General features: G+C 51.4%; 1 protein-coding gene and 1 pseudogene across 1 annotated transcript; one reads left to right on the top strand and one right to left on the bottom strand.

Moving 5' to 3' along the window:
* Window positions 1-305: 305 nt before the first annotated feature.
* LOC103699537 (YTH domain-containing protein ECT3-like) lies at window positions 306-5,468 on the bottom strand. The gene is given in 11 exon segments (XM_039119555.1): window positions 306-943; window positions 1,112-1,218; window positions 1,221-1,251; window positions 1,337-1,445; window positions 1,447-1,520; window positions 1,523-1,549; window positions 1,637-1,722; window positions 1,725-1,751; window positions 1,754-1,849; window positions 2,721-2,808; window positions 5,421-5,468. Coding segments are annotated over 11 exon segments (948 nt in total). The 3' UTR covers window positions 306-688.
* Window positions 5,469-5,969: 501 nt separating this feature from the next.
* On the top strand, window positions 5,970-6,744 carry LOC103697561 (annotated as a pseudogene).
* The last annotated feature ends 18,353 nt before the right edge of the window (window positions 6,745-25,097 follow it).

The following is a 25,097-nucleotide window of genomic DNA, read 5'->3' as shown; positions in this document are numbered from 1 at the left end:
TAAATTACATCGTCAAACAATATGAAATTCGAAACAAGGGGAGTCTTTTTTGGTTAGTCCAAAAAACTAATTCCATAAGTAACTATAAATCCGCAGCCAAATTTGTGATCTCGTACCTCTGGGCTATTCTCGATGGCAGATAGTTTCTTTCTGAAACCAACTCGTCAAGTGTCTTCTTTCCATGCACGTATTTAATTTGAAGTCCATGGAATTGGCAGATGCAAAGCATACTCACAGCTCTCTTCAACTCCTCTATTGCCAATACTTTTAACAAGCTTCTTATTCTTAGAGATACAAAAAAAAGATTTACAGGAGAAGCAACGGTTTTCATAAAAGGAACGACAATTTGAAGTAGAAAACAATCTAATCCAAACCCCAAAACTAAAATTGGCCAACAAGAAACTTGTCAGTACACTCTACTCAACACTATAAAACCCCATATTCCTAAACCTAACGACAGTCCCAGATGAGAAACCAGCAACTCAACTCAGCATTAAAGGCATTGAGAAAACACGCCTGATCACACGCCAAACGCTATGAAGGCTTTCACAGCCCAAGATCTCAGCACCCCAAATGTAATCTTCTGCAGCCTTAAAATATGTGTTTCGGATTCCCAGCTATAGCGACATTTATTTGAGCCAACAAAAAGGTCTTCCAAAACCACTTCTAGAAAGTTCCAATGGCTAACCTAACATCCACTGGCAGCACCATTCGCAATAGCTCGCTTCTCTGTTGCTGGTTTAGCCATCTTCAAGGCATCACCAGCTTCTGCAGCGACACCATTTTTCTCGGATGGCTTCCGCTCCTCACGGCCACCCTGCTGCACATCCTTGCCCAAAATTGTAACAGATTCCAAAGGTTTCTGCAATCTGGGCTTCCCATTAGCAGCATCCCTTCTCTTTCTCTCCAGCAACCGCATCCGAAGTTTTCCATCCCAGGCCTGAAAGCCAAAAGAGAGAGGAATGAATAAGCCCGATGAGAGGCATAATGGAAGAATTGTAGCAAATAATACATCTACCAAGCTACAAAATGAGCAAATGAAGACACTGAAACAATGTCTCTTAATAAACTGATGCCAACAGGGAATGATAGAAGAGCACAGGATACCTGTTTTCTGAAGCTGTTGCTTGGCCTTTTTCTCTTGCATCAATTTCTGGCGGTTCTCATAGAACATGAAATCATCCAAAATGGATGTCTTGCTCGCATGCTCCTTAAAATCTTGAGCATATTGAAGACCTGCTCCAGTTTTACCTGCAGCATAAAAAGCAAGAGACAGTAAGTAAAAGCTTTCAATGTAATGATGACATACCATAACGGATTCAGAAAGATTGCTAACCTCCTGAGTATCTCGACTGTTTGTCACTGGCTTGTTATCATTGTTCTCTAATGTGATGTGCTTGAGAACACTGTTAGGTACATCCTTGACAATATGCCACTTGACATGAGCAACCATTCCACTTGTCTTGCTGCCAGTACTCCACGGACTTGTTAAAATCAACCGGGCCCACCATTGTCCGCAACCACCAACAAATTGCCCGCTTGTGTTGACCTGAAAATTTGGGGTAAAATCTGGATGACTAAATCAAGCGGGAAATAGAAAACAAACTACTCCCTGAAGAATGACCATGATACTTACTGAGAAAAACAAGAAGACAGGGCATCCACTAGCTTTCTGCTGAGCTTCCTGGTATCCAGCATCCAGTTCTTTGTTTCCATTGGGGTGCTGGCCCAGACATTGTATTTGATGCTCTATGAATATCATCCTCGCTATATGATGTTAATGATGAAGAACTTTCATCGGTGTATTTCTCAGGGAAGTCCAGCACGGTTGTATTCTCAGGGAACTTTCCTTATCTTGCAAAGAAACCATCCTCTTGTTATATTTCTCCTTTTACAGAAGTACGTACCATCCTGTGCTGATCCAAACATGCTTATGACCAAGAACCACTCAAGTCACCATTTATCACACAAGATGGCAAGCCTTAAATCGCATTATATACGGAAAGGTGGAGATAAATAATAAGCAAACGATTATCAAGTTCTTTGCCAAAAGAAACTTTTCTCCTCATGAGAGGAATGCATCAGATGGCATCCAGTAAGCAACGAAAGAACTCAAAATTAGCACTCACAAAAGAATAGATAAACACTGTTAAAGAACTCATATGCATTTTATTAAAATCATTCGAAGAATAGAATGCATTTATTAAGCACAGGTTTTCCATTACTCACAGACAGACTTATTAAAATTGGCTGCGTTTCTCCTCGGCCAAGAGAAGGAACTCTGTACGAGTTCAACAAATGCTGAAGAAAAAAAGAAATTAAGAAAGCAACTAGAAAATTGAAGTTATCCTTTCTGCAAACAACTTCCGAAAGAATCTCATGCAGAAGTCTCGTCATCTGAATCCTATATATCATCTCTAGAGCTTCTATAGAGGCAGAAAAAAAAATGATATATCAGATAACTTTGAATTCTATTAAGTGGGAGGAGCTTCATCAATCAAAAAACAAATGACCACCATTTATGCCATTGAAGTTCAGCTCTCTGTAGATCGAACAAGCCTATAAAATTTAAATGAAACTTCATATTGGAAGAACATTATTATACCTGAGCCAAGTACCTGTTGCTTTGCAAAGGGAAATAGAACTTTGAAATTAGTTCAATTGCTTTTTTGCCAAAACAGGGTCGTAGTCACAAGCCTCACCAGCCTTTACAAACCTACCTTTCACACGCTTTCTAGTATCTGCTCGGACCTTGCGTGAAGCAATACCTAATTTGTTTCCCAAACTAAAAATTACATCATCCAAGACCTGTTAGAATATTAAAAACTGTTTCTGATTATCATAACACGGAATAGATTATTATGTCTGCAACTTGAGGAACAAATGCTGCCAGTCACATATGCAAAAACATACACAAGAGTCTTCATGAAAATGTCTTTAGGTAATGCTCCGTATAATAGATGTTAATAAGGGGGTGACTAAAGAGCCATGCAGAAATGTGAAACAATGCCATGCTATTTGCACTCATTGAAATGTTGAAAAATGATATAACATCATTCCAGATAATTCAACAAAATGAAGCTCAAACAATTTTGGGCCATTTCATGGTATCTAGATATATTGGAAGGATGGGAAATAGTGTCCTAGTTTCTTGCCTTTCAAGGAGATGAAACTATTAAGAACCCTAAACCCTAAAACAAAGCCAAAAGTAAATTCATTAAATCAGTAGCATCACCAACCCATTTGATAATAGTGAAGGCCAAAACTCCAGTTCAAGGTAGAAGAGAAGAGCAAACAAGACAGCATTTAGGAAGAGAAGAGCGATGGGTACCTTGGCGGGGAGAAGGAGGAGGGATCGGGGCTTGGGTGGCCTGAGAAGGCATGAAGCCGACGCCGGAGAGAGGGAGGAAGCTCCATCGAACTCCATCGACGCCGTGAGAAGAGGGATCGGGGGCTTGGGTGGCCTGAGAAGGCATGAAGCCGACGCCGGAGAAGGGAGGAAGCTCCATCGAACTCCATCGACGCCGGAGAAGAGGGATCGGGGCTTGGGTGGCCTGAGAGGCATGAAGCCGACGCCGGAGAAGAGGAGGAAGCTCCATCGAACTCCATCGACGCCGAGAAGAAGGATCGGGGGCTTGGGTGGCCTGAGAAGGCATGAAGCCGACGCCGGAGAAGAGGGAGGAAGCTCCATCGAACTCCATCGACGCCGGAGAAGAGGGATCGGGGGCCTGGGTGGCCGCTCTCTCTCTCTCTCTCTCTCTCTCGCTTCTTGAAGGAACCTAATCAAGAATCGGGAGGGGGTTAGAGATTTGTAATGGAGGGGGTTTGAGGGATCGGGAGAGGGGAGGGATTTGTAGAGAGGATGGGGGAGGGGGCGAGCGGCGGAGAGAGAAGGGGAGGGGGGCGGCTGGATGGGTTAGGGATCGGGAGGAGGGGAGGGGGGGGGGGGGATAATGGCCTCCGACGACGCTTTCTGAAGCGTCGTTGGGAGGGAAAAAAAAAAAAAAAAAAAGAATTTTTGCTTTCGCCGACGCTTAAAAGCCTCGGCCCAAACTACGGATTGCGACAACGCTTATAAGCGTCGGCGGAAGCCAGACTTCCTAGAAAATTACCGACGCTTCTACCTTAGCGTCGGCAGACAAAAGTTGGAAAAGATAGTTTTTTCTTATAGTGTATGTTTTCTGACCGATTGTGTATCGTTGATTTATTGTAAGGTTAAGGACTTGAGAATTAAGACGTCATTTAGATTTAATGAGTTGGTCCTTCAGAACATAGAGGTAATGTAAATCAAACAAACATGATGCCCGTGAGCAACTCATGATGATTAAAATTTGGCTTAGTAGATATTAGCTTGATGAGTAAGCAAGTGGAGTTTGAGTTCGGAATTTGAGATCAAAATATATCTGAGCTGAATGAGCTATGCTTGGCTTGTATAAGCATACAAAAATATAAATTATAAATCATGTCTGAATTTTTAAGATATTTACAAAAAATGTTTTCATTTTTCAATTTGTTATAAGATAATTCCTCTATTTCTTCTAATCATAAGTTGCAGTGAGGATAAATTATAGATAGTTTATTTAATTATAAGGAATAGTCATATCGCAAACCAATTACATGGTAATCTAGTGGGTGAGATGGATTCACTTTAAATGAGACAAAAGGTCCCAGCCCTCATTCTCCTCCGCTCCCCCACCACATCGACGACCAACCCCCAAGTAAATTATTACCAAGATTATAGATTGAATGTCTTTCTAGAGTCAACATAAACATAGTTATTTTAATAACATAAGTAAATTGTAGCTATAAGTGGCATATATAATTGAACCTAGTATTGGGTTGTACTTGAGAACATTTAGTCCCCACTAAAATCCTTAAGTTGACCACCCCTGAGGTTGATTGGGTTTTTCCAAACCAAGAAATGAGCTCCAATTGTTTTTGCTGGTGTACTTTGTTTGCTGGGGTACTTTGTCGAATTAAACTTATAACATGATCAGCAACCCACTAAATTTCTCTAACTTATAAGTCAGATTTAATTTAAGTGTAAATTGGATATCATATATCCTTCGCTTTTCCTACCGATGGGGGGAAAAGTGGATCCACCCAACCGCATATGGTTAAAACACTCGAATCCGACAATAAGCATGGTCTCGGCGGGCATGGGTCTCGGCGAACGTTGATCTCGATAAACATTGTCTCGACAGGCATGGTCTCGGCAAGTGTGATCTCGGTCTCGGCTAAGCAAAGCTTGATTGACCTCAAGGCCAAGAAAGTCCAGTCAGAAGCTGAGACCGACCCCAACTCCACCGAAAGTCAAGACGATGATCTCTAAATCGGAGCGTCTGCATAAAGAAAGAGTTACCAAATCCTCCCATATTCGCGATTAAATCCTGCAGTCTCCGCCACAACAGCTGTCAAACCTGAATCCTTGCATTCTCAACCGATTGCCAGCTAACTTGAATTTCCATGCCATCTAAGGTAATCTATTTAACCCAAGATTTGCGCAATTACAACCGATTGCGAGTAACTGCCACATCTCCTCCTATAAAGAGGGAGGAACTCCGGCAAGAGAGGAGATTTTCTCCCACTCTATAAAAAGATTTCTTCATTAAAATATCTGCGGATCTTCTCTGACTTAAGTATCGGAGGGCCTTCGTCGAATCTCCCGGCCTGAGCTTCTTGCAGGTCTGTCAGAGGACAGCCGTCCGCCACCGCCTGCGTCAGAAGCTCCTCCTCCTAGTTCGCGATCACCTCCGAGTCCGATTTCCAGCAACAACACCTATATTCAAAAAATCAAGTAATTAGCAGTGCTGTTACTGATCCATGACCAGTCTCTCTCTCTCTCTCTCTCTCTCTCTCTCTCTCTCTCTCTCTCTCTCTCTATATATATATATATATATATATATGACAAATTATCCCAAGAAACAAACATGAATCCAGCTGCAAGTCCTTTAGATCTTAGAGCAGTACAAAGATTGACGGCTAATCCAAGGAGTGCACCCCTCTCCATCTCCGCTGGTGAAGCTACCTCACTGTTACTTCTGTGGCTTATGTTACCTCTCCCGCCATATAAATAGAGCACTTGCACCGGCCCTTCTCTCAAGACAACCTTCCAAAGACAGTCTCAATCTGTTTGATATCTAAATTCAATTGGCACGTAACAAAGCCATGACTGAGAAGGAGGGGGGTCTCGTGAAGAATGGCCATGAGGATGGGATGAAGCTTGCTTTATCCCTCCTCGAGGAGTTCGGACTCCCCCTCGGCCTCCTCCCGCTTGCAGACGTGATCGAGGTTGGGTTCGTGAGGAGCACCGGCTACATGTGGATCGTCCAAGAGAAGAAAGTGGAGCACAGTTTCAAGATGATCAGCAAAGCTGGTAAGCTATGACACTCAGATCAATGGTTACGTCGAGAAGAAGCGCATCAAGAAGCTCAAGGGGGTGAAGGCCAAGGAGCTGCTCCTGTGGCCGCCGGTGAACGAGATCACCGTCGATGAACCACCCACCGGGAAGATCCGCTTCAAGAGCCTGGCTGGGGTCACCAAAACCTTCCCTGTGGAGGCCTTTGCTGCCGGTCAGTAGGGGAGTTTTGGAGCTCGCTTATTTGCCTCCGAACGACCGATACGAGTATATATGCTGCTTTCAATGTCGCTTGGCTGGTTTGGGCTTTGGCTTTTTTATGTTATGCTTGGGTATATTGTTAGTGTATGGTAATGGTGAATAAAAAAGAAGCCTACTATACGTGCTTCCATGGTTTTCTTCTGTCCTTAAATTACATAGTGAAGTCTTCAAAGTCTGCCATTCCCATATTTGATGGAAGTCGGAAGAAGAATGACGATGATTTGAAGACTAGACAGGAATTTGAGCTACAAACATCAATTAAGCAATGATTTTAGGTTATAGTAATTCGATCTGGTTAGGCTTTTTCGTTGATAAAAAATTTAGTAAAAGGCTTTGGTGCACCGGTAAAGTCGTTCCATTACAGTCTGTTCGAAGCAATGAAACGAACTCTTTGTGCCTTGAGCATAAAGCATGGAAGAGGAGGAAGATCAATGTGATATAGGAGTCTATGTATGACATTCTATTGTTTGGTTTTAGTTTATGGGGTTGAGCACGTACTTGGAATTATGGATTTCCTTGAACCAGGCCCATTCTATTAACATCAGCGGCCAACTAGCCAGTCTTTAATCTCGCAAAAGTGATAAATGTTTTAGGTGACTGAATATTGGATTAGTTATCTGGATTTGGGCGAGTCTCGATATGAAAATATGAAATTTCGAATGTGAGCATGGTATATATGTGTTTGAGCACAAGTTTTTTATGGAGACCTCCACCCAAATACAATGTGTGTCCTGAACATAGGCCTAACTTTAGTAATCTTTGGGTCGCGTTGGAGGTTAACCCTTCTGAAAAATTCTTGACATACTTCACCTAGAGCCACCTCATTCCTTCATATCACTTATCCACACTCCCTTCTTGACGATTTGGGCCTTGGTGGTTAGAAAATACTTATAAAGCACCAATAAAGAGAATTATAGACTTTGTAAATGGCAATAGTAAAGTCAGAAAAATACTTAGGTGCTCACATGCATGAAAGTAAACTTTTGGTGCACAAAAAAAAGCTTATAGTTTGTATGTATAAAGCATCATGCGATACTTCAAACGACTTTCTAACTTGATCTCACCATCCCTTGTTTGGGTACCTGAATCCAAACCAAATTCCCCTTTCTAACAAGATTTTAACCTAGAATTCATATAGAAAACCATAAAGTATTTAACTTTGAATCCCTCCGAGAGGACGTTCAATTCTCTCACGTCATGCACCTGATTCGAATTATTTTTATGTATAGTGCTGGTAACACTTCCTAGTTGCAGGATTGCCGGACCTTGATATGTCAAAATTTGAAACCAAATATATGAATCTGATCAAGTGCCACAATGGGGTACAAATGGACCACTCTTACAACATACCATGAGGTTTTTCCTTTTGGTTGTAAAGGAGGCTAAGAGCCACCCAGAACTTTATTATAAGAACAGAATTTGCTGAAGTAGGATTTACATGGAATTTGGATTATAACAAAGTTGCATAAGATATGGAAGGCCTAACTAGCTATTTCTATAGAATTGCGCTGAAAATTCTGTAGGATTTGTGGATTAAACCGTCAATTTAAGCACGACCTGTCAACCAGACTCTGTTCAACCTAAATCTTATGGAAAGAAAAGAAAGACTTTTATAGATCTTTTTTCTCTTCATGCAGCCTAAAGACTAGGATCTAGGTTGGATTTGGGCAGATTATTAGAAAATGAAAGCCAGATGCGCCAACATATGCAATTTCTATAGAATTTTCAATCCAATTCTACAGAGATATCCAAACAGATCTAGAAGCCAGGGAATTTACTATGAGGTCAAACAGCAAGAATTGCACTAGTTGGAGTTTCTAAGGACCATGGAATTATTTCATCTGTGGATTGGCAGGGCTGGCAGACCTAACCGTTGGGACCAGAGGGAACATCAGGATGACACTATTTATTTGACATTTGGAGCTTCCTTTACTCCTTTAGTACTGAAAAAAGTGCAAGCCTACTCACACAGTTGCACTCCTAGTCCCGTGCATTAGTCAATGGTCCACATTTTAGACTCTGGAAGGCGTGGTCGTAATGTTAGTTTATTACCTTCTTTTGCTAGCCTTCTTTAATTATTCACCCGTAGGTACAAGAACCAGAATACAAGGAAGCGAGGGGGAGGGAGAGGGGGAGAAAGAGAGAGTGTGTGTGTGTGGAATTGATGATGGGGCACACTCTACTGCTCTCTAGTTTCAGGGGACAGCCTTCATGAGGTAGAGAAGCATGTTGAGGTGGTGCAGCATTTTACTTTGGGAAAGAGCAACCCTTGTGTCCATATCTCTACATTGCTTTTAGTTTGCTTCAAAGAATTCTGTGCCCTGAGATAAATGATCCCTATCCTAGATCATTAAGGACCACCATTACATTGTTCAACTTAAAAAATACTTGTAGCTTTTCAAGCACTTTTGTGACAACAGTATATATTATATAAGGAAAATAGGATAGAAGTGTAATAAGAAGGCAAGTAGATGAAGCTATTCTTAGCAGGCAGCTTGATTGCCATTCCATTCACCCTAAGAGAGCACTGCACTTGTTTGTGCTTGCAATCCAATGCTTAGAACGTGGAAAGCATAATGGGCATGTCGCAAGGAGGAAGAACTTAATTACTGACTCTGTTTGTGAAAGAGGTTGGATGTGATTAAGAATAAATGGTTCAAATTATTTACAGAATAAGTTGTTCATGTCGTTCGGAGAACATGTTACAAGAGGTTAATAATTTTCATTCATCACCTTGCAACCTCATCTGATCCTTTCGGCAAGGATTTTAAGTTAAAATAACCAAATTCACCATGTTCAACAGGTTATTCTCCTCTAGATGCTATGTCATTGGTAAAAAGGTGTACATCAATGACAAGAGGCAGGGAAAGAACTAGGAGAGGTACTATACGGATTTAAGGATGCATGGTAGCTTCTCCAATCTTATGGTACAAAACTAGCACTCACTTTGATTGCATCCTTTTGAGGCAAGTTGTTAATACTATGATTTTTAATATTAACTTTATGTTGTTTGTGTATGTTTATTAGGTGCATATGGAGATTTATTAGGTCAGATCGGATGCGAAGATAGGTCCACTAGAATCCAAGTGTACTAGAAAGTAGATGGAAGACCAAAGTTCCGAGGACACCATTCAACTAATTGATCCATTCTAGTTTAGATGGAAGGAAAGTAAGGAAGAAAAATAATAGTATTATAGTTGTCGGTGAGGGGAAGGAGGTTGAGCCCACGCCAGCCTTTATGGCGTGCCAAGGCCGCGACGCTGGGGATCACGGGTTAGGTCTCATCCTCCACGGCTGCCCCTAATAAAGCCATGGAGTTCCTTGAATGAAACGGAGGCCTCACGCCATGAAGCAATATTTGGCCATGGATCCTTTGGAAGTGGGCGAAGAGACGGAAAACAATTGCTGAGTTGCGAGCAAAACCATCAAGAGCTTTTTTTTTTAAATGATGGAAGGAGCAAAACTAGCTTCAATCGTTTTGGGTCTTAGTTAGTTGGATATGCTCTTTAAGCTTTTTCTTTTTCTTTTTTTTTAACTTTCTTGCAAATGGAATAACTGAGTCATCAATCAAGGATTGGAATTTGATAAAATAGTTGTCGATTTCCCCTCCTTTTTTTATAAAAAAAAAATAACATTGGTCCACTCAATTTTCATTGAAGTAGGGAAATAGAAAAAAAGTAGTATAAGAAATGACTGAGAAACAAATTGACAGTATGTACAATATCTTAGGAAAACAACAAGCAACAAATGACTTAATGTATCGAGAGAATTACATAATACATTTATGAGGTAATCTGACTGTTGCTGGTGGTCCAAACCGAGAACGATTGACACGACGGTGTGAACGGGGTTCCGCCTGAGTTGTCTTGGTTGGTGCTGGTTGCGCTCCACCTTCCGCCAAGGAACCTGCAAACAAGCCTTGCACCACCACCAGGGTGGTGATGGCCCTCCGACGGTCAAGTCAGAGGAGATTGGAGGAGGAGAGATGATAATCACAAGTGGGAGAGAGTGCTCTGGGAGGTATTGCTTACCCCCCTTCTCCCCCAGCCGCATATATACCTGGCTGGGAGGTCTCTCAGGGGGGTTTGTCGTCGTGGGGCACGATAGAATGGCCACTGACATGGCCGTTACGGGGCGTCGTGGAGCAGCGCTGGGTACGGTCATGGCAGGGCGTAGTGGAGCTCCGCTTTGTACGGTTGATACAGGAGATCGTGGGCAGCATCGGGTACAGCCGTTGCAGGAGTAGTGGAGCAGGAGGCCGCGGCGTGCCTCTGGAGAATAGCCTGTCGTTATCAAAAGATTTTCCCCCGGCTCCGACTCGGGGTCGGAATGCTGGATCATAGGGCAGCCGACCCGGGGTTCGGGCTGCGAAGCCGAGGAGGTCCGACTCGGGGTCGGAGTGCTGGATCATAGGGCAGCCGACCCGGGGTCGGGCTGCGGAGCCGAGGAGGTCCGACTCGGGGTCGGAGTGCTGGATCATAGGGCAGCCGACCCGGGGTCGGGCTGCGGAGCCGAGGAGGTCCGACTCGGGGTCGGAGTGCTGGATCATAGGGCAGCCGACCCGGGGTCGGGCTGCGGAGCCGAGGAGGTCCGACTCGGGGTCGGAGTGCTGGATCATAGGGCAGCCGACCCGGGGTCGGGCTGCGGAGCCGAGGAGGTCCGACTCGGGGTCGGAGTACTGGATCATAGGGCAGCTGTAGCTTTCCTGGATACGCGTGCCGATCACGTGGGGCATGGCGGCTCAATTCCCCCATAACAGTAGCCCCCCACTTCCGAGCCTGGAACCAGAAGGGGAACAGGTGAAGGGAGTGATGTTTCGAGATTGCCGCCATCCTTCGGAGAGGCGCGCGCGCTTCAAGCTTCCCGCCTTCTTTATGGCGTATGGCGGTTGCTGCTGACCTGGCAACCTGAGGATTTCGGCGGACATCCTTCCTTAATGGTGTCGATTCGCCTTTGGGGTGCGAGCGACCCTTCGGCGGCCAGGCGTCTTCTGGCGTCATCGAGGTGTCACTTGCCCTTTCGCCTATTTAATCGGGGGCCCTCCCCCGTCCGTCTTCTTCTTTACGGACATTTTCGAGTTTCTCCTTTGCGCTACCATTGTTGCCGCCGAAACGTTCGCTTGCTTTTCCTTTGACGCTCTCGGAGCCGTTCTTCCTCCTCTTCAAGTGAGTTTCCCACTCTTCTACTTTGAGCTCTTCATACTTTTTCTTTTTGTACTAGTGCACCCCAGTCGTTCCGGCCTTTCCCTCCTTCTTGACCCCGTCCTGACCGTAGATTGGCCATTAGGGATGGGCGAAGTGGGAGCAGATAGCATCAAGTCAAAACTGGTCGCCGAGGACTTAGACGGATTTGTGGCTCGGTACCACCTTCCCGAGGCCTGCAATGTCACGCTCCCAGGGCCTGAGGAGAGGATGTCTCATCCTCCTCGAGGGAAGATCGCCATCAATGAGGGCATCCTCCAGGCCGGGTTCCGCTTTCCCCCTTCAGACCTAGTCTTACAGGTGCTCCGGGGTTTAGGAATGGCACCGACGCAACTGGTGCCGAACTCGTGGCGCGCTCTGACGGTCTTCCAGGTTCTCTGTCGCTTGCATGCGATTCCCGCCACCTTGAACGTTTTCTGGGAGCTCTACGGCCTGAGCGGCCACCCCCAGGACAAAGGGTGGTGGTGCTTCGCAGCGCGGCGAGGGTGCGGCCTTGTCAAGGAGGGTCCTACCTCCATTCACCACTGGAAGGAGCGCTTCTTTTTCGTTGATGCAGACCCCTCCTGGGAAATCAGGGCAATCTGGGGGACGCCGGTGAAGTCCCCAATTGGCCTGTCGAAGTTGTCGAGGGAGGAATCCGAGGGCGTCGCCGCCTTGAAGGGGTTGGTCGCCGAGGGCCAGCTTCCCCCGGTGGGCCGCCTTATTTCTGAGGATACCTTGGTGAACGTCGGTTTGAGCTCGGTCCCCACCGACCGTGAGTCCGCCATCGTTTCTTTAGCTCTTTTCTTCTCTTTCGTTCCTTCTTCCTTTCGGTTTCTCAGTCCCTGACCATCCCGTCCTTCTTGCAGAGGTCGACGACGTCATGCGGTCGGTGAAGTCGAAGGCTGTTGGTAGGGCGTCCCTGCTGGAAGCAGTCCGGAGGAGGAAACGAGCTCTTCCGAGCGGGGCCCCACCGGCGAAGAAGTCCCGTAAGGAGATACCTCCGATGCCGACCGACGAGTCCGGGCCCACCGGTCAGGGAGATGTCGTGGGCACCGACCGGCAGCTGACGCTGTATCAGCCCTCCGGTGGTAAGGTTGCCGCTACTCCGGAGGTGCCACCTGAGCCTGCTCAAGACGGACGGGTCGGACGTGATCGGTCCCCGACCCGGCCTTCGACTCGGTCGGCTCCTGATGACTCGAGGAGGGACGCGCCGAGGCCCCGGCCGAGCGGGACCCTATCAATTCCTGGGGCGACCCCCGCCCCGAGCGCGATCAGCCGGACTCTTCCCCAGGCGATGGATAAGGGTAAGGCTGCAGAACCACCATCCGGCTCCGGGGAGAAATCGGGGTCTGCCTTCACTACCGATGGCGCCCGAAATCTCATCGAAACAGTGTTGCTGGAGAAGGACCGTCGGCGGGTCCGGGAGTTGGATGTCTCTGACGTTGGGGCCGCCAGCTGCGTCTGTCTCATGTCGGTGAGTGTTCTTCTGGCCGTCTTTCACCATTTATTGGCTTTGTTGTTCTCCGCCTGACTCCCTTATTTTTCCTATTTCTTAGCTCGCCCAGTACATGATCCGTCTGGAGGAGTGCTACAAGGAACAGGCGGGGCTTTTGGCGAAGGCCGAGGACCGGCTGAAAGCAATGGAAGAGGGAGGCCGGGCTGCGGCAGGCAGGACGACCGGGGACCTCGAGGCGAGGCTCCGGGAGGCCGAAGAGCGGGCACTCGGCTTCGCCGCCCTGGAGGAGCAACTGTCAGAGGCTCGGGAGCAACTCAAAGCCGCCTCGGGCCTCGAAAGCAGGGTCAAGAAGGCGGAGGAACGGGCTGAAAAGCAGTCCCGGAAGATCGCGGACTATCGAGAGCGGTGGGAGAAGGCCCAGCGGTCTGCCGACAACGCCTGCGACCGAATCCGCTCTTTTGAAGCCAAACTAGGCGAACTGGAGTCGGCCCTGGAGAAGTCATGCACGGACGTCCAAGAGCTCCGTTCGCGCCTGAAGGAAGCCGAGGCCGCTCGGGTTGCTACCGAGGCGAAGCATAAAGAGGCTCAGGCTGATCTGCTGAGGGTCTCCTCTGAGGCCGAAGGCCGGATTGTGGCAAAGGTCTTGGAGGCCAAGGCTCAGATTATGGAGCGAGCTGAGGCGGAGCTGGCCGAGAAGAGGGCGGAAATCGGGCGTCAGGCGGTAGAGGCTTATCGCCAGTCCGCCGAGTTCGCCCATGATATGTCGGAGGCAGTGCGGACCTATCGCCAGTCTGACGAGTTTGTCCATGACGCGTCGGACGCGGGGGCCGAAGCCTTCACCTTGGGCTTCGAGGAGGGCCTGGCAAGGGTGTCGGCTAAGTATCCCGAAGTTGACCTGAGCGAGATCTCCCTCCTGGACTCCTCTCCGGCGCCATCGCCTGCTGGTTCTCCTGCTGCTTCCCTACCTCCCGCGGACGAGCCCGGCGTTCCCGACCCGGGAGTTCCTCCAAGCTGACCTCTTGTACCTTTCATTGTCTTTTTTATTTTTGTATGTCGGCGTTTTGCCCAATTGTATGGGCCTCGGCCCTGAAAATTAATGCACGTTGAATATTTCTTCATCTCGCCCTCGTCCTCTTTTTTTTTTTTTTTTTTTTTTTAGCTCTTGGTTGCTTCTTGCTGACTTTTGATTCCCGAAGTTCTTCCGGCGCTAGGCCAGGCATCCGAGGGTTAAACCTCAGGAAACTCTTCCGGCGCTAAGCCAGGCATCCGAGGGTTAGGCCTCAGGAAATTCTTCCGGCGCTAAGCCAGGCATCCGAGGGTTAGGCCTCAGGAAATTCTTCCGGCGCTAAGCCAGGCATCCGAGGGTTAGGCCTCAGGAAATTCTTCCGGCGCTAAGCCAGGCATCCGAGGGTTAGGCCTCAGGAAACTCTTCCGGCGCTGAGCCAGGCATCCGAGGGTTAGGCCTCAGGAAACTCTTCCGGCGCTAGGCCAGGCATCCGAGGGTTAGTCCTCAGGAAATTCTTCCGGCGCTAAGCCAGGCATCCGAGGGTTAGGCCTCAGGAAATTCTTCCGGCGCTAGGCCAGGCATCCGAGGGTTAGGCCTCAGGAAATTCTTCCGGCGCTAAGCCAGGCATCCGAGGGTTAGGCCTCAGGAAATTCTTCCGGCGCTAAGCCAGGCATCCGAGGGTTAGGCCTCAGGAAATTCTTCCGCTCGCTGGTCGGCCAAGGCTGGCGCAAGCCGAAGCGACCGGTCGGGGCTTCCGGCTAGTCTGCTCCCGGGATGATCATCGGGTTAGCCAGGCATCTGAGGGTTGTCAAGCCTCAGGAAAATTCTTCCGGCGCTAGGCCAGGCATCCGAGGGTTAGGCCTCAGGAAATTCTTCCGGCGCTAAGCCAGGCATCCGAGGGTTAGGCCTCAGGAAATTCTTCCGGCGCTAAGCCAGGCATCCGAGGGTTAGGCCTCAGGAAATTCTTCCGCTCACTGGTCGGCCAAGGCTGGCGCAAGCCGAAGCGACCGGTCGGGGCTTCCGGCTAGTCTGCTCCCGGGATGATCATCGGGTTAGCCAGGCATCCGAGGGCCGAGCCTCGGGAGATTCCACTCGTTGGTCGGCCTAGGCTGGCGCAAGCCGAGGCGACCGGTCGGGGCTTCCGGCTAGTCTGCTCCCGGGATGATCATCGGGTTAGCCAGGCATCTGAGGGTTGTCAAGCCTCAGGGAAATTCCACTCGTTGGTCGGCCTAGGCTGGCGCAAGCCGAGGCGACCGGTCGGGGCTTCCGGCTAGTCTGCTCCCGGGATGATCATCGGGTTAGCCAGGCATCCGAGGGCCGAGCCTCGGGAGATTCCACTCGTTGGTCGGCCTAGGCTGGCGCAAGCCGAGGCGACCGGTCGGGGCTTCCGGCTAGTCTGCTCCCGGGATGATCATCGGGTTAGCCAGGCATCTGAGGGTTGTCAAGCCTCAGGGAAATTCCACTCGTTGGTCGGCCTAGGCTGGCGCAAGCCGAGGCGACCGGTCGGGGCTTCCGGCTAGTCTGCTCCCGGGATGATCATCGGGTTAGCCAGGCATCTGAGGGTTGTCAAGCCTCAGGGAAATTCCGCTCGTTGGTCGGCCAAGGCTGGCGCAAGCCGAGGCGACCGGTCGGGGCTTCCGGCTAGTCTGCTCCCGGGATGATCATCGGGTTAGCCAGGCATCTGAGGGTTGTCAAGCCTCAGGGAAATTCCGCTCGTTGGTCGGCCAAGGCTGGCGCAAGCCGAGGCGACCGGTCGGGGCTTCCGGCTAGTCTGCTCCCGGGATGATCATCGGGTTAGCCAGGCATCTGAGGGTTGTCAAGCCTCAGGGAAATTCCGCTCGTTGGTCGGCCAAGGCTGGCGCAAGCCGAGGCGACCGGTCGGGGCTTCCGGCTAGTCTGCTCCCGGGATGATCATCGGGTTAGCCAGGCATCCGAGGGCCGAGCCTCGGGAGATTCCACTCGTTGGTCGGCCTAGGCTGGCGCAAGCCGAGGCGACCGGTCGGGGCTTCCGGCTAGTCTGCTCCCGGGATGATCATCGGGTTAGCCAGGCATCTGAGGGTTGTCAAGCCTCAGGGAAATTCCGCTCGTTGGTCGGCCAAGGCTGGCGCAAGCCGAGGCGACCGGTCGGGGCTTCCGGCTAGTCTGCTCCCGGGATGATCATCGGGTTAGCCAGGCATCCGAGGGCCGAGCCTCGGGAGATTCCACTCGTTGGTCGGCCTAGGCTGGCGCAAGCCGAGGCGACCGGTCGGGGCTTCCGGCTAGTCTGCTCCCGGGATGATCATCGGGTTAGCCAGGCATCTGAGGGTTGTCAAGCCTCAGGGAAATTCCGCTCGTTGGTCGGCCAAGGCTGGCGCAAGCCGAGGCGACCGGTCGGGGCTTCCGGCTAGTCTGCTCCCGGGATGATCATCGGGTTAGCCAGGCATCTGAGGGTTGTCAAGCCTCAGGGAAATTCCGCTCGTTGGTCGGCCAAGGCTGGCGCAAGCCGAGGCGACCGGTCGGGGCTTCCGGCTAGTCTGCTCCCGGGATGATCATCGGGTTAGCCAGGCATCCGAGGGCCGAGCCTCGGGACATTCCACTCGTTGGTCGGCCACTTGTCGCTCGCCGCCCATCGGGGTTTCTCTGTGCCCAGCCGCGACCGTGTTTCTCCTCTCCTCCAAGCGTTGCCTGGGGGGAACACGAGAAGGGTATTAAACGCTAATTAATGCGTTACCTGGGAAATCGGATCGCCAGTTGCTGCTGGTGAGGAGTGTTAGTTGAGCGGCCGCGATACGCGGGTTCTTCGAGGAGGATGCGGCCTGGGCGCGAGCGGAGACACGTGGACCTAGGGGTATACGTCACCCGGATCGTCCTGCACAAAGAATGCGATTTAAGGAGAATGACGCTTAGGAAATCGCGGGGAGATACGCCTCGGGAGCCGGAACGGCTCCGGATTCAGTGCGCCTGCATTTATTGGAGCCACCCGTATCGGAACTACCAGGGGGCCGCAGCTTGGCTATAAATACAGGTGCAGGTACGATGGAATTTGCCAAGCCGGAGCTGCAGGTTGCCATGGATCACGGACCTCCTCCTTGGCATATGACTGAGAGACTCCTGTCGAAGGAAAGGGGAGGCGCTCCCCTTACAACTTCAGCCAACTAGCCGTTTCATCTGGGATCAACAAGGAGGGTCTCCCCGGCGGAACTCCGCTCTAGGCGTTTCATCCGGGATCACATCTCCCCTCCTTGAAGTTCAGCCTCCCGGTTGAGCTCTGCGCCGGACGCTCAATCCGGGACCGCGCCTCCATATACTCTTCCCCCTTGAATCCCTTCTCTTCCCTACCACTGGGGAAGATGGGAATATCCTTTGGAGGCGGCGTTCCCCTGGGGGCAGCGGGAGCTTCTTCTGCGGCGGCTCCTCCTCTTTTTGGTGAGGTGCTGGATGGCGCCTCCGGTTAGAAGCACCCACTTCTGGTGGGACTGCAGCCGCCCTGGGTTGAGGGTTTGGGTCCCCACCTCTTCTTTACTTTCTTTACTCCCTAATTCCCCTCTGGGAATTCCTTGTAATCACACGAGCACGCCACTGTAACCAGAAATTATTGAAATGAAAAGTATTGCACCTTTTTAAATTGTCTTTCTGGCCTTGTTGTTCTACTGGTAATACATCCGCAGGTTAGCGGAATTCCAGCCCCTTGGAATTTCTCGGCCATCTAGGGCTTCCAACTGGTAGGAGCCAGGTCGGTTTACCCAACGAACTTTATACGGGCCTTCCCAATTTGGCGCTAGCTTCCCACCTTCCGTAGGTTGAGATGCCTTAGCTCGCCTCAGCACCAGATCTCCAATTCTGAAAAGCTTCGGTCGGACTTTGGAGTTGTAATATCGGGCCACCCTCTGCTGATACATTGCCATCCGTACCTGAGCCATTTCCCTTGCCTCTTCCAAGAGATCCAAGTTCCCTCGGAGTTGCTCTGAATTGGCCTCGGGTCGGTGCGCGGCCACCCGAGGCGAGGGGAGTCCGAGCTCCACGGGGGCAACGGCTTCCGTGCCATAGGTTAGGCTGAAAGGCGTCTCTCCAGTAGGAGTCCGTTGTGTGGTCCGATACGCCCAAAGGACATTCTCGAGTTCCTCGACCCAAGCTTGCCCCGTCCGGCCGATCCGCGCTTTGATACCTTGGAGGATTGTCCGATTTGTGACCTCGGCCTCGCCGTTGGTTTGGGGATGCGACACGGATGTGAACCGATGCTCGATCCCGAATTCCTCGCAGAAGTCCCGGAAGTGCTTGTTATCAAACTGTCGACCGTTATCCGAGATGAGGACCCGAGGTACTCCAAATCGGACAATGATGTTCTTCTTCACGAACTTCCGGACTTGTGCCTCCGTGATGGTGGCCAGTGGCTCTGCCTCCACCCACTTGGTGAAGTAGTCGATGGCGACAATCAAAAATTTCCGCTGGGCCGAAGCGACGGGGAATGGTCCGAGGATATCCATTCCCCACTGTGCGAAGGGCCAGGGCGCGGTGATTGGCGCCAAGGGGACAGAGGGGACTCTCTGGACGTTGGCGTGGCGCTGGCAGGCGTCGCATTTCCGCACGTGGTCCTTCGAGTCCTCCAACAAGGTCGGCCAATAGTAGCCTTGCCTCATGATCTTATGCGCCAAGGACCTAGCCCCCAAGTGCGATCCGCAGATGCCTTCGTGGACTTCGCCGAGGGCGTAGGCCGCTTCCGCGGGGCGGAGGCACCTTAAGAGGGGGGCGGTAAACGAGGTCCGATACAGCCTCCCTTCATAAAGTACGTAGTGGGCGGACTTCTTTACAAGCCGCCGGGCCTGATCTTCGTCTTCAGGGAGGATTCCTTCGGCGAGGTAGGCGACGAGCGGGTCCATCCAAGACGGCTCCGGATCAATTGCCATCACCGCTCCAGCCCCGTCAATGCTCGGGGCATCCAGGGTCTCCAGGTAGATTGCCCTCGACAAGTTGTGCGCGTCTGCGTCCACTAGGCGGGACAACCTGTCGGCCCTGGCATTTTCGCTCCTCGGGACCTGCTGAATGTCAACACTGCCGAGGTCGGGAATGAGTGTTTGCACCTTCCGGACGTAGCTCTGCATGGTCGGGCTCCGCGCCTCGAACTCCCCTCGAACCTGCCCGACCACCAGCTGGGAGTCGGTGAAGACTTTCAGACGCCGGATGCCGAGCTCCTTGGCGAGTTTGAGTCCCGCGACTAGGGCCTCGTACTCCGCCTCATTGTTGGTCACTGGAAATCCGAACCTCAAGGCATACTCGGCTATCACTCCATCGGGATTGGTGAGGACCAGCCCAGCCCCTCCACCTTCAGGGTTCGACGACCCGTCAATGTGGAGCGTCCAGATCGGGAGATCGAGGCTGGGTGTCTCCGGCGGCTTAGGTTCCGCCTCCTGCACAGTGCACTCAGCGAGAAAGTCCGCGAGCACCTGGGCCTTGATGGCTGGTCGGGGCTGGTAGCGGATGTCGAACTCACCAAGTTCTACTGCCCACTTCACCAGCCGTCCCGCATTCTCTGGATTGCTGAGAATCTGCCGCAGTGGTTGATCGGTCAAAAGGGTGACAGAATGAGCCTGGAAATAGGGGCGAAGCCTCCTGGTCGCAGTCAGCAGCGCGAAGGCGATCTTCTCAGCCTTCGTGTACCGCGTCTCGGCATCCCGGAGGACTCGGCTGATGTAGTATACAGGCTTCTGAAGTCTTGCCTCTTCCCGAACCAGTACTGCGCTGACTGCGGTTGGGGAGACCGCCAGGTAAAGGTAGAGCATCTCCCCCTCTTGCGGCTTGGACAGCAGGGAAGGAGACGCCATGTACTCCTTGAGCTGGTCGAACGCCGCATGACATTCGGCCGTCTAGAGGAAGTCTTTTGGGCGCTTCAACACCTTGAAGAATGGTTGGCAGCGTTCGGCCGACTTTGCCACAAATCGTCCGAGCGCGGCGACCCTTCCAGCGAGCTCCTGAACCTCCTTCACTTTGGTCGGAGGGGACATATCTTGGATGGCTTTGATCTTGTCCGGGTTGGCCTCGATCCCGCGCTGGTTGACAATGAAACCGAGGAACCTCCCGGCCGAAGCACCAAAAGCGCACTTCGCTGGGTTTAGCTTCATGCGAAACTTTCGCAAGGTGGTGAAAGTCTCCTCCAGATCTGCAATGTGCTGGTCTGCATGGCGGCTTTTTACCAGCATATCGTCCACGTACACCTCCATATTCCGGCCGATCTGCTCCTTGAAGATTTTATTGACGAGGCGCTGGTAAGTGGCGCCAGCGTTCTTCAGACCGAAGGGCATTACCTTGTAACAGTACAGCCCCCGGTCTGTTATGAAGGCAGTTTTCTCCTCGTCCTGTGGAGCCATCATTATTTGGTTGTAGCCGGAGAAGGCGTCCATAAAAGACAGTAGCTGATATCCGGAAGTCGCGTCGACCAGTTGGTCTATCCGTGGAAGCGGAAAGCTATCCTTGGGGCACGCCTTGTTCAGGTCGGTGTAGTCGACGCACATCCTCCACTTCCCGCTCGCCTTCCGGACAAGTACGACGTTTGCCAGCCACTCGGGGTAGCTCACCTCTCTTATGAAACCTGCCTCCAAGAGTTTGTCTACCTCCTGGTCGACCACCTGGATCCGATCCGGGGCACAGTGTCTCTTCTTTTGCTTTACTGGTCGGTGGGTCGGGTCGACGTTGAGGGCGTGAGAAACGACCTCCGGGTCGATCCCAGGTACATCGGCCGCCGACCAGGCAAACACATCTGCATTGGCTCGGAGGAATTCCACTAACCGGAGCCGAGCTTCCAAGTCGAGGTTGGCACCGACCCGGACCGTGCGGTCCGGGCGGCCTTCTTCGAGGGGAACTTCGATTACGCCCTCGGCCGGCTCCCCGTGCCGCAAGGCCACTTCGTCTCTGGCGTCAAGTGACTCGACGCTTAGGGCCTCCATGGGCTTCTTCCCTTTGAGAGTTGCTAGGAAACACTGCCGTGCGGTCGGCTGGTCACCTCGGACCTCTCCAATCCCGGCCGCTGTGGGGAACCGCATGAGCAAATGGTAGGTAGAAACCACCGCGCGAAGGGCGTTCAGTCCGGGTCGTCCGAGGATAGCGTTGTAGGCCGAGGGGACACGGACGACCAAGAACCCGAGCCGCACCGTGGCTTCTGCGGGTGCAATGCCCGCAGTCACAGGCAGCTCGATGACACCTTCGGCCGAGATAGCGTCTCCAGTGAATCCTATGAGGGGGGTGGATGTTTTGTGCAACAATTGTCGGGAAAAGCCCATCTTTTGGAAGGCCTCGTAATACAAAATATCAGCTGAGCTTCCACTATCCACAAGAACACGCCTTACATCATAGTCCGCCATAGTGAGAGAGATCACCATGGCGTCATCGTGGGGAGTCTGAACCCCCTTTACATCTTCATCACAAAAAGTGATTACATTTCCGACCCGCTGCCTCTTCGCGACGGCCACTCCTGATACTTCCGCCGAGCCCCCTGCGTTCCTCACGGGCCGAGAGCAGCCCCCAGTGATGGTGTGGATCACTCCCGCAACGGGTCGATTCTGCTCCCGAGGCTCCTGAGGGGCCGGGTCGGCTGGACGCGGGTCTGCGGGGGGACGTCGGTCGTTTACATATCGACCGAGACGCCCTCGGCGAATGAGAGCCTCGATCTCGTCCCGAAGCTGGAAGCAGTCTTCGGTATCGTGGCCGTGGTCTCGGTGGTACTCACAGTACGCCCGAGAAGGCTTCCTCCCAGGGATCTTCTTCATCTGCCTCGGGACCGGGAGGTCCTCCCGCCCCTTGACCTCCATGAGGATCTGGGCCCGGGGGGCCAGGAGTGGGGTGTACCGGTTGAAGCGTCGGTGCGGAGAACGAGGGCGTGTGGCGCCGTGGTTCCTTGCTGGTGACGGGCTTCTGCGCCGGCGTTGAGGCGTCGGGCTCCTCCTCTGGGGTGCCTCTTTTCGCCTTTTCTTCCCGGGCTTTAGAGGGGCCTCGGCGGCCTCCTTGTTCCGGTGGGAGGCTGCCTCCTCGGCGTCTGCATACTGGTTTGCCCGAGACAACAGCTCCGGGAAGCTCCGCGGCAGGCGTTTGTCCAGGGAGAAGGTGAGTCTGCCCTTCCGGAAGCCTCGCTTCAGGGCTGAGAGAGCCACCTCCTGGCTCAAATTCCGGACCTCCAGTGTTGCCTTGTTGAAGCGGGTGAGATAATCCCGCAGGCTCTCTCCCTCGTTCTGCCGGACATCGAAGAGGGAGTCGGAGACCAGTCTTCGCCGGCTACTGACGGCGAAATGGCTGATGAAGAGACGGGTGAACTGGTGGAAGGACTGGATGGAATTAGCCTCCAGGCCGGCGAACCACGCCCTTGCCGGGCCGCGGAGGGTCGCCGGGAAGGCCTTGCAGAGGAGAGGATCCGATGCTCCATGGAGGAGCATAAGAGTCCTGAAACTCTCCACGTGGTCCCGTGGGTCCGCCGCCCCGTCGTAGGGTTCGATCGCCGGCATTTTGAACCCCGGCGGGTTTAGGGTTCGCAGGATCCTTGAGGCAAGCGCCGGCTGGGAGGAGATTTCCAAGTCGGCGAAGGGATCTTTGGAGTGGCCCTTCAGGACCTGGAGCTGTCTGTGGAGATCGTCCACCCGCCGGTCCAGGGAGCGCGACCGGTGGGTGGGAGACAAGGAGCGGCGCGAGGGGGACCGACTGGAGTGCGGGCCCCTCGAGGACTGGGGTGTCTGAGAACGCGCCCGGGTCCGCCTCTCGTACCCCGCGCAGCTCCGATGAGAAGGTCCTGGCAGAATGGACCGCACTCGAGAATCCTCCCCGCGCCGGCGCTCCTCTCCATGGGAGAGGAAGGAGCGCGGGTTGTGAGGAAGAGGCGAGTGCTCGGGGAGCAGCGGCTCCTGAGCCCGCTGCGGCACCCGAGAGATCACACCCTGCAGATTCTGCACTGCCTCCGCGAGGGTGCGAACCTGCTGGGCTAGCTGGTCGAACTGAGCAGGTTCGACCGTCTGAATGGGAGGAGAAGCGGTGGAATGCTGCTGAGAGTGTGTTGGGGACGCAGCAGCCTCCCGGCCAGAGGCGCGAGAGGCTCCGCGACCGGAAGCATTGGAAGCTCCGCGACCACCTCGCCGTGCCATTACGATCGTTCTGAGATTGGCCCTTCCTCTAGCGCCAACTGTTGCTGGTGGTCCAAACCGAGAACGATTGACACGACGGTGTGAACGGGGTTCCGCCTGAGTTGTCTTGGTTGGTGCTGGTTGCGCTCCAACTTCCGCCAAGGAACCTGCAAACAAGCCTTGCACCACCACCAGGGTGGTGATGGCCCTCCGACGGTCAAGTCAGAGGAGATTGGAGGAGGAGAGATGATAATCACAAGTGGGAGAGAGTGCTCTGGGAGGTATTGCTTACCCCCCCCCTTCTCCCCCCAGCCGCATATATACCTGGCTGGGAGGTCTCTCAGGGGGGTTTGTCGTCGTGGGGCACGATAGAATGGCCACTGACATGGCCGTTACGGGGCGTCGTGGAGCAGCGCTGGGTACGGTCATGGCAGGGCGTAGTGGAGCTCCGCTTTGTACGGTTGATACAGGAGATCGTGGGCAGCATCGGGTACAGCCGTTGCAGGGAGTAGTGGAGCAGGAGGCCGCGGCGTGCCTCTGGAGAATAGCCTGTCGTTATCAAAAGATCTCCGACTCGGGGTCGGAATGCTGGATCATAGGGCAGCCGACCCGGGGTCGGGCTGCGAAGCCGAGGAGGTCCGACTCGGGGTCGGAGTGCTGGATCATAGGGCAGCCGACCCGGGGTCGGGCTGCGGAGCCGAGGAGGTCCGACTCGGGGTCGGAGTGCTGGATCATAGGGCAGCCGACCCGGGGTCGGGCTGCGGAGCCGAGGAGGTCCGACTCGGGGTCGGAGTGCTGGATCATAGGGCAGCCGACCCGGGGTCGGGCTGCGGAGCCGAGGAGGTCCGACTCGGGGTCGGAGTGCTGGATCATAGGGCAGCTGTAGCTTTCCTGGATACGCGTGCCGATCACGTGGGGCATGGCGGCTCAATTCCCCCATAACAGTGACAATTTTGGAAAATTATTTATGTAGGAAAATAATTGTAGGAAAAAATAAATTTTATCATGTTGGTTAGTAAAAAAATTACTCTACAAAATAACCAAAAAAAGATTATTATATTTCGTTGGAGATAATCTTATTTGAAAATATTGCCAAATTTTCAATAATATTTTTGAATAAATAATTTAAGTAATGATATTTTTTTAGTCAGCCTATTTATTGGCTATTTATAGCTCACTTACATAAAGATGTTAATATGGGTCATTTCAAGTATTCAAATACATTTTCATGAGTTAATAAATAATTTTAAATTAATTATACATATAATAAAATAGATTTTTTTATTATACATAAATTCTATTATATTTTTTGTCTCTTAATTAACATATTAATTATAAATTTTATAGATATATTTATTGATAAAGTAATTCCTAATAAATTCCATGCAAGATTTATTAATATTAATAAATATTTATTAATTATTAACTAAAAATTAACATTTACTAATAAATATATTCATATACTAATTATATTATTATTTATATATAACATTACTAGCATTTTAATATATTAATTATGATAAAGTAATCTATTATTTTAAATATAATATTTATTTATTAAAGTTAGTACTTTGATTGATATATTAATGTTGCTTGTTCCTATTTTATCAATGGACCCCATGATGACAGATCACCTTGATGTTGCTATATATACATACGAGTCGAACTTACCAATCCATGTCTTAATCCAACTGTGATTTTGGAATGCATGAGCTTACCTTATGCTCGGCAATCCAACCGAAGAAGCGTGTTAAAGAAA

This window comes from Phoenix dactylifera, unplaced genomic scaffold, assembly GCF_009389715.1.
Source record: "Phoenix dactylifera cultivar Barhee BC4 unplaced genomic scaffold, palm_55x_up_171113_PBpolish2nd_filt_p 000572F, whole genome shotgun sequence".
Taxonomy (NCBI): domain Eukaryota; kingdom Viridiplantae; phylum Streptophyta; class Magnoliopsida; order Arecales; family Arecaceae; genus Phoenix; species Phoenix dactylifera.
This window is presented reverse-complemented; position numbering and strand designations above follow the sequence as displayed.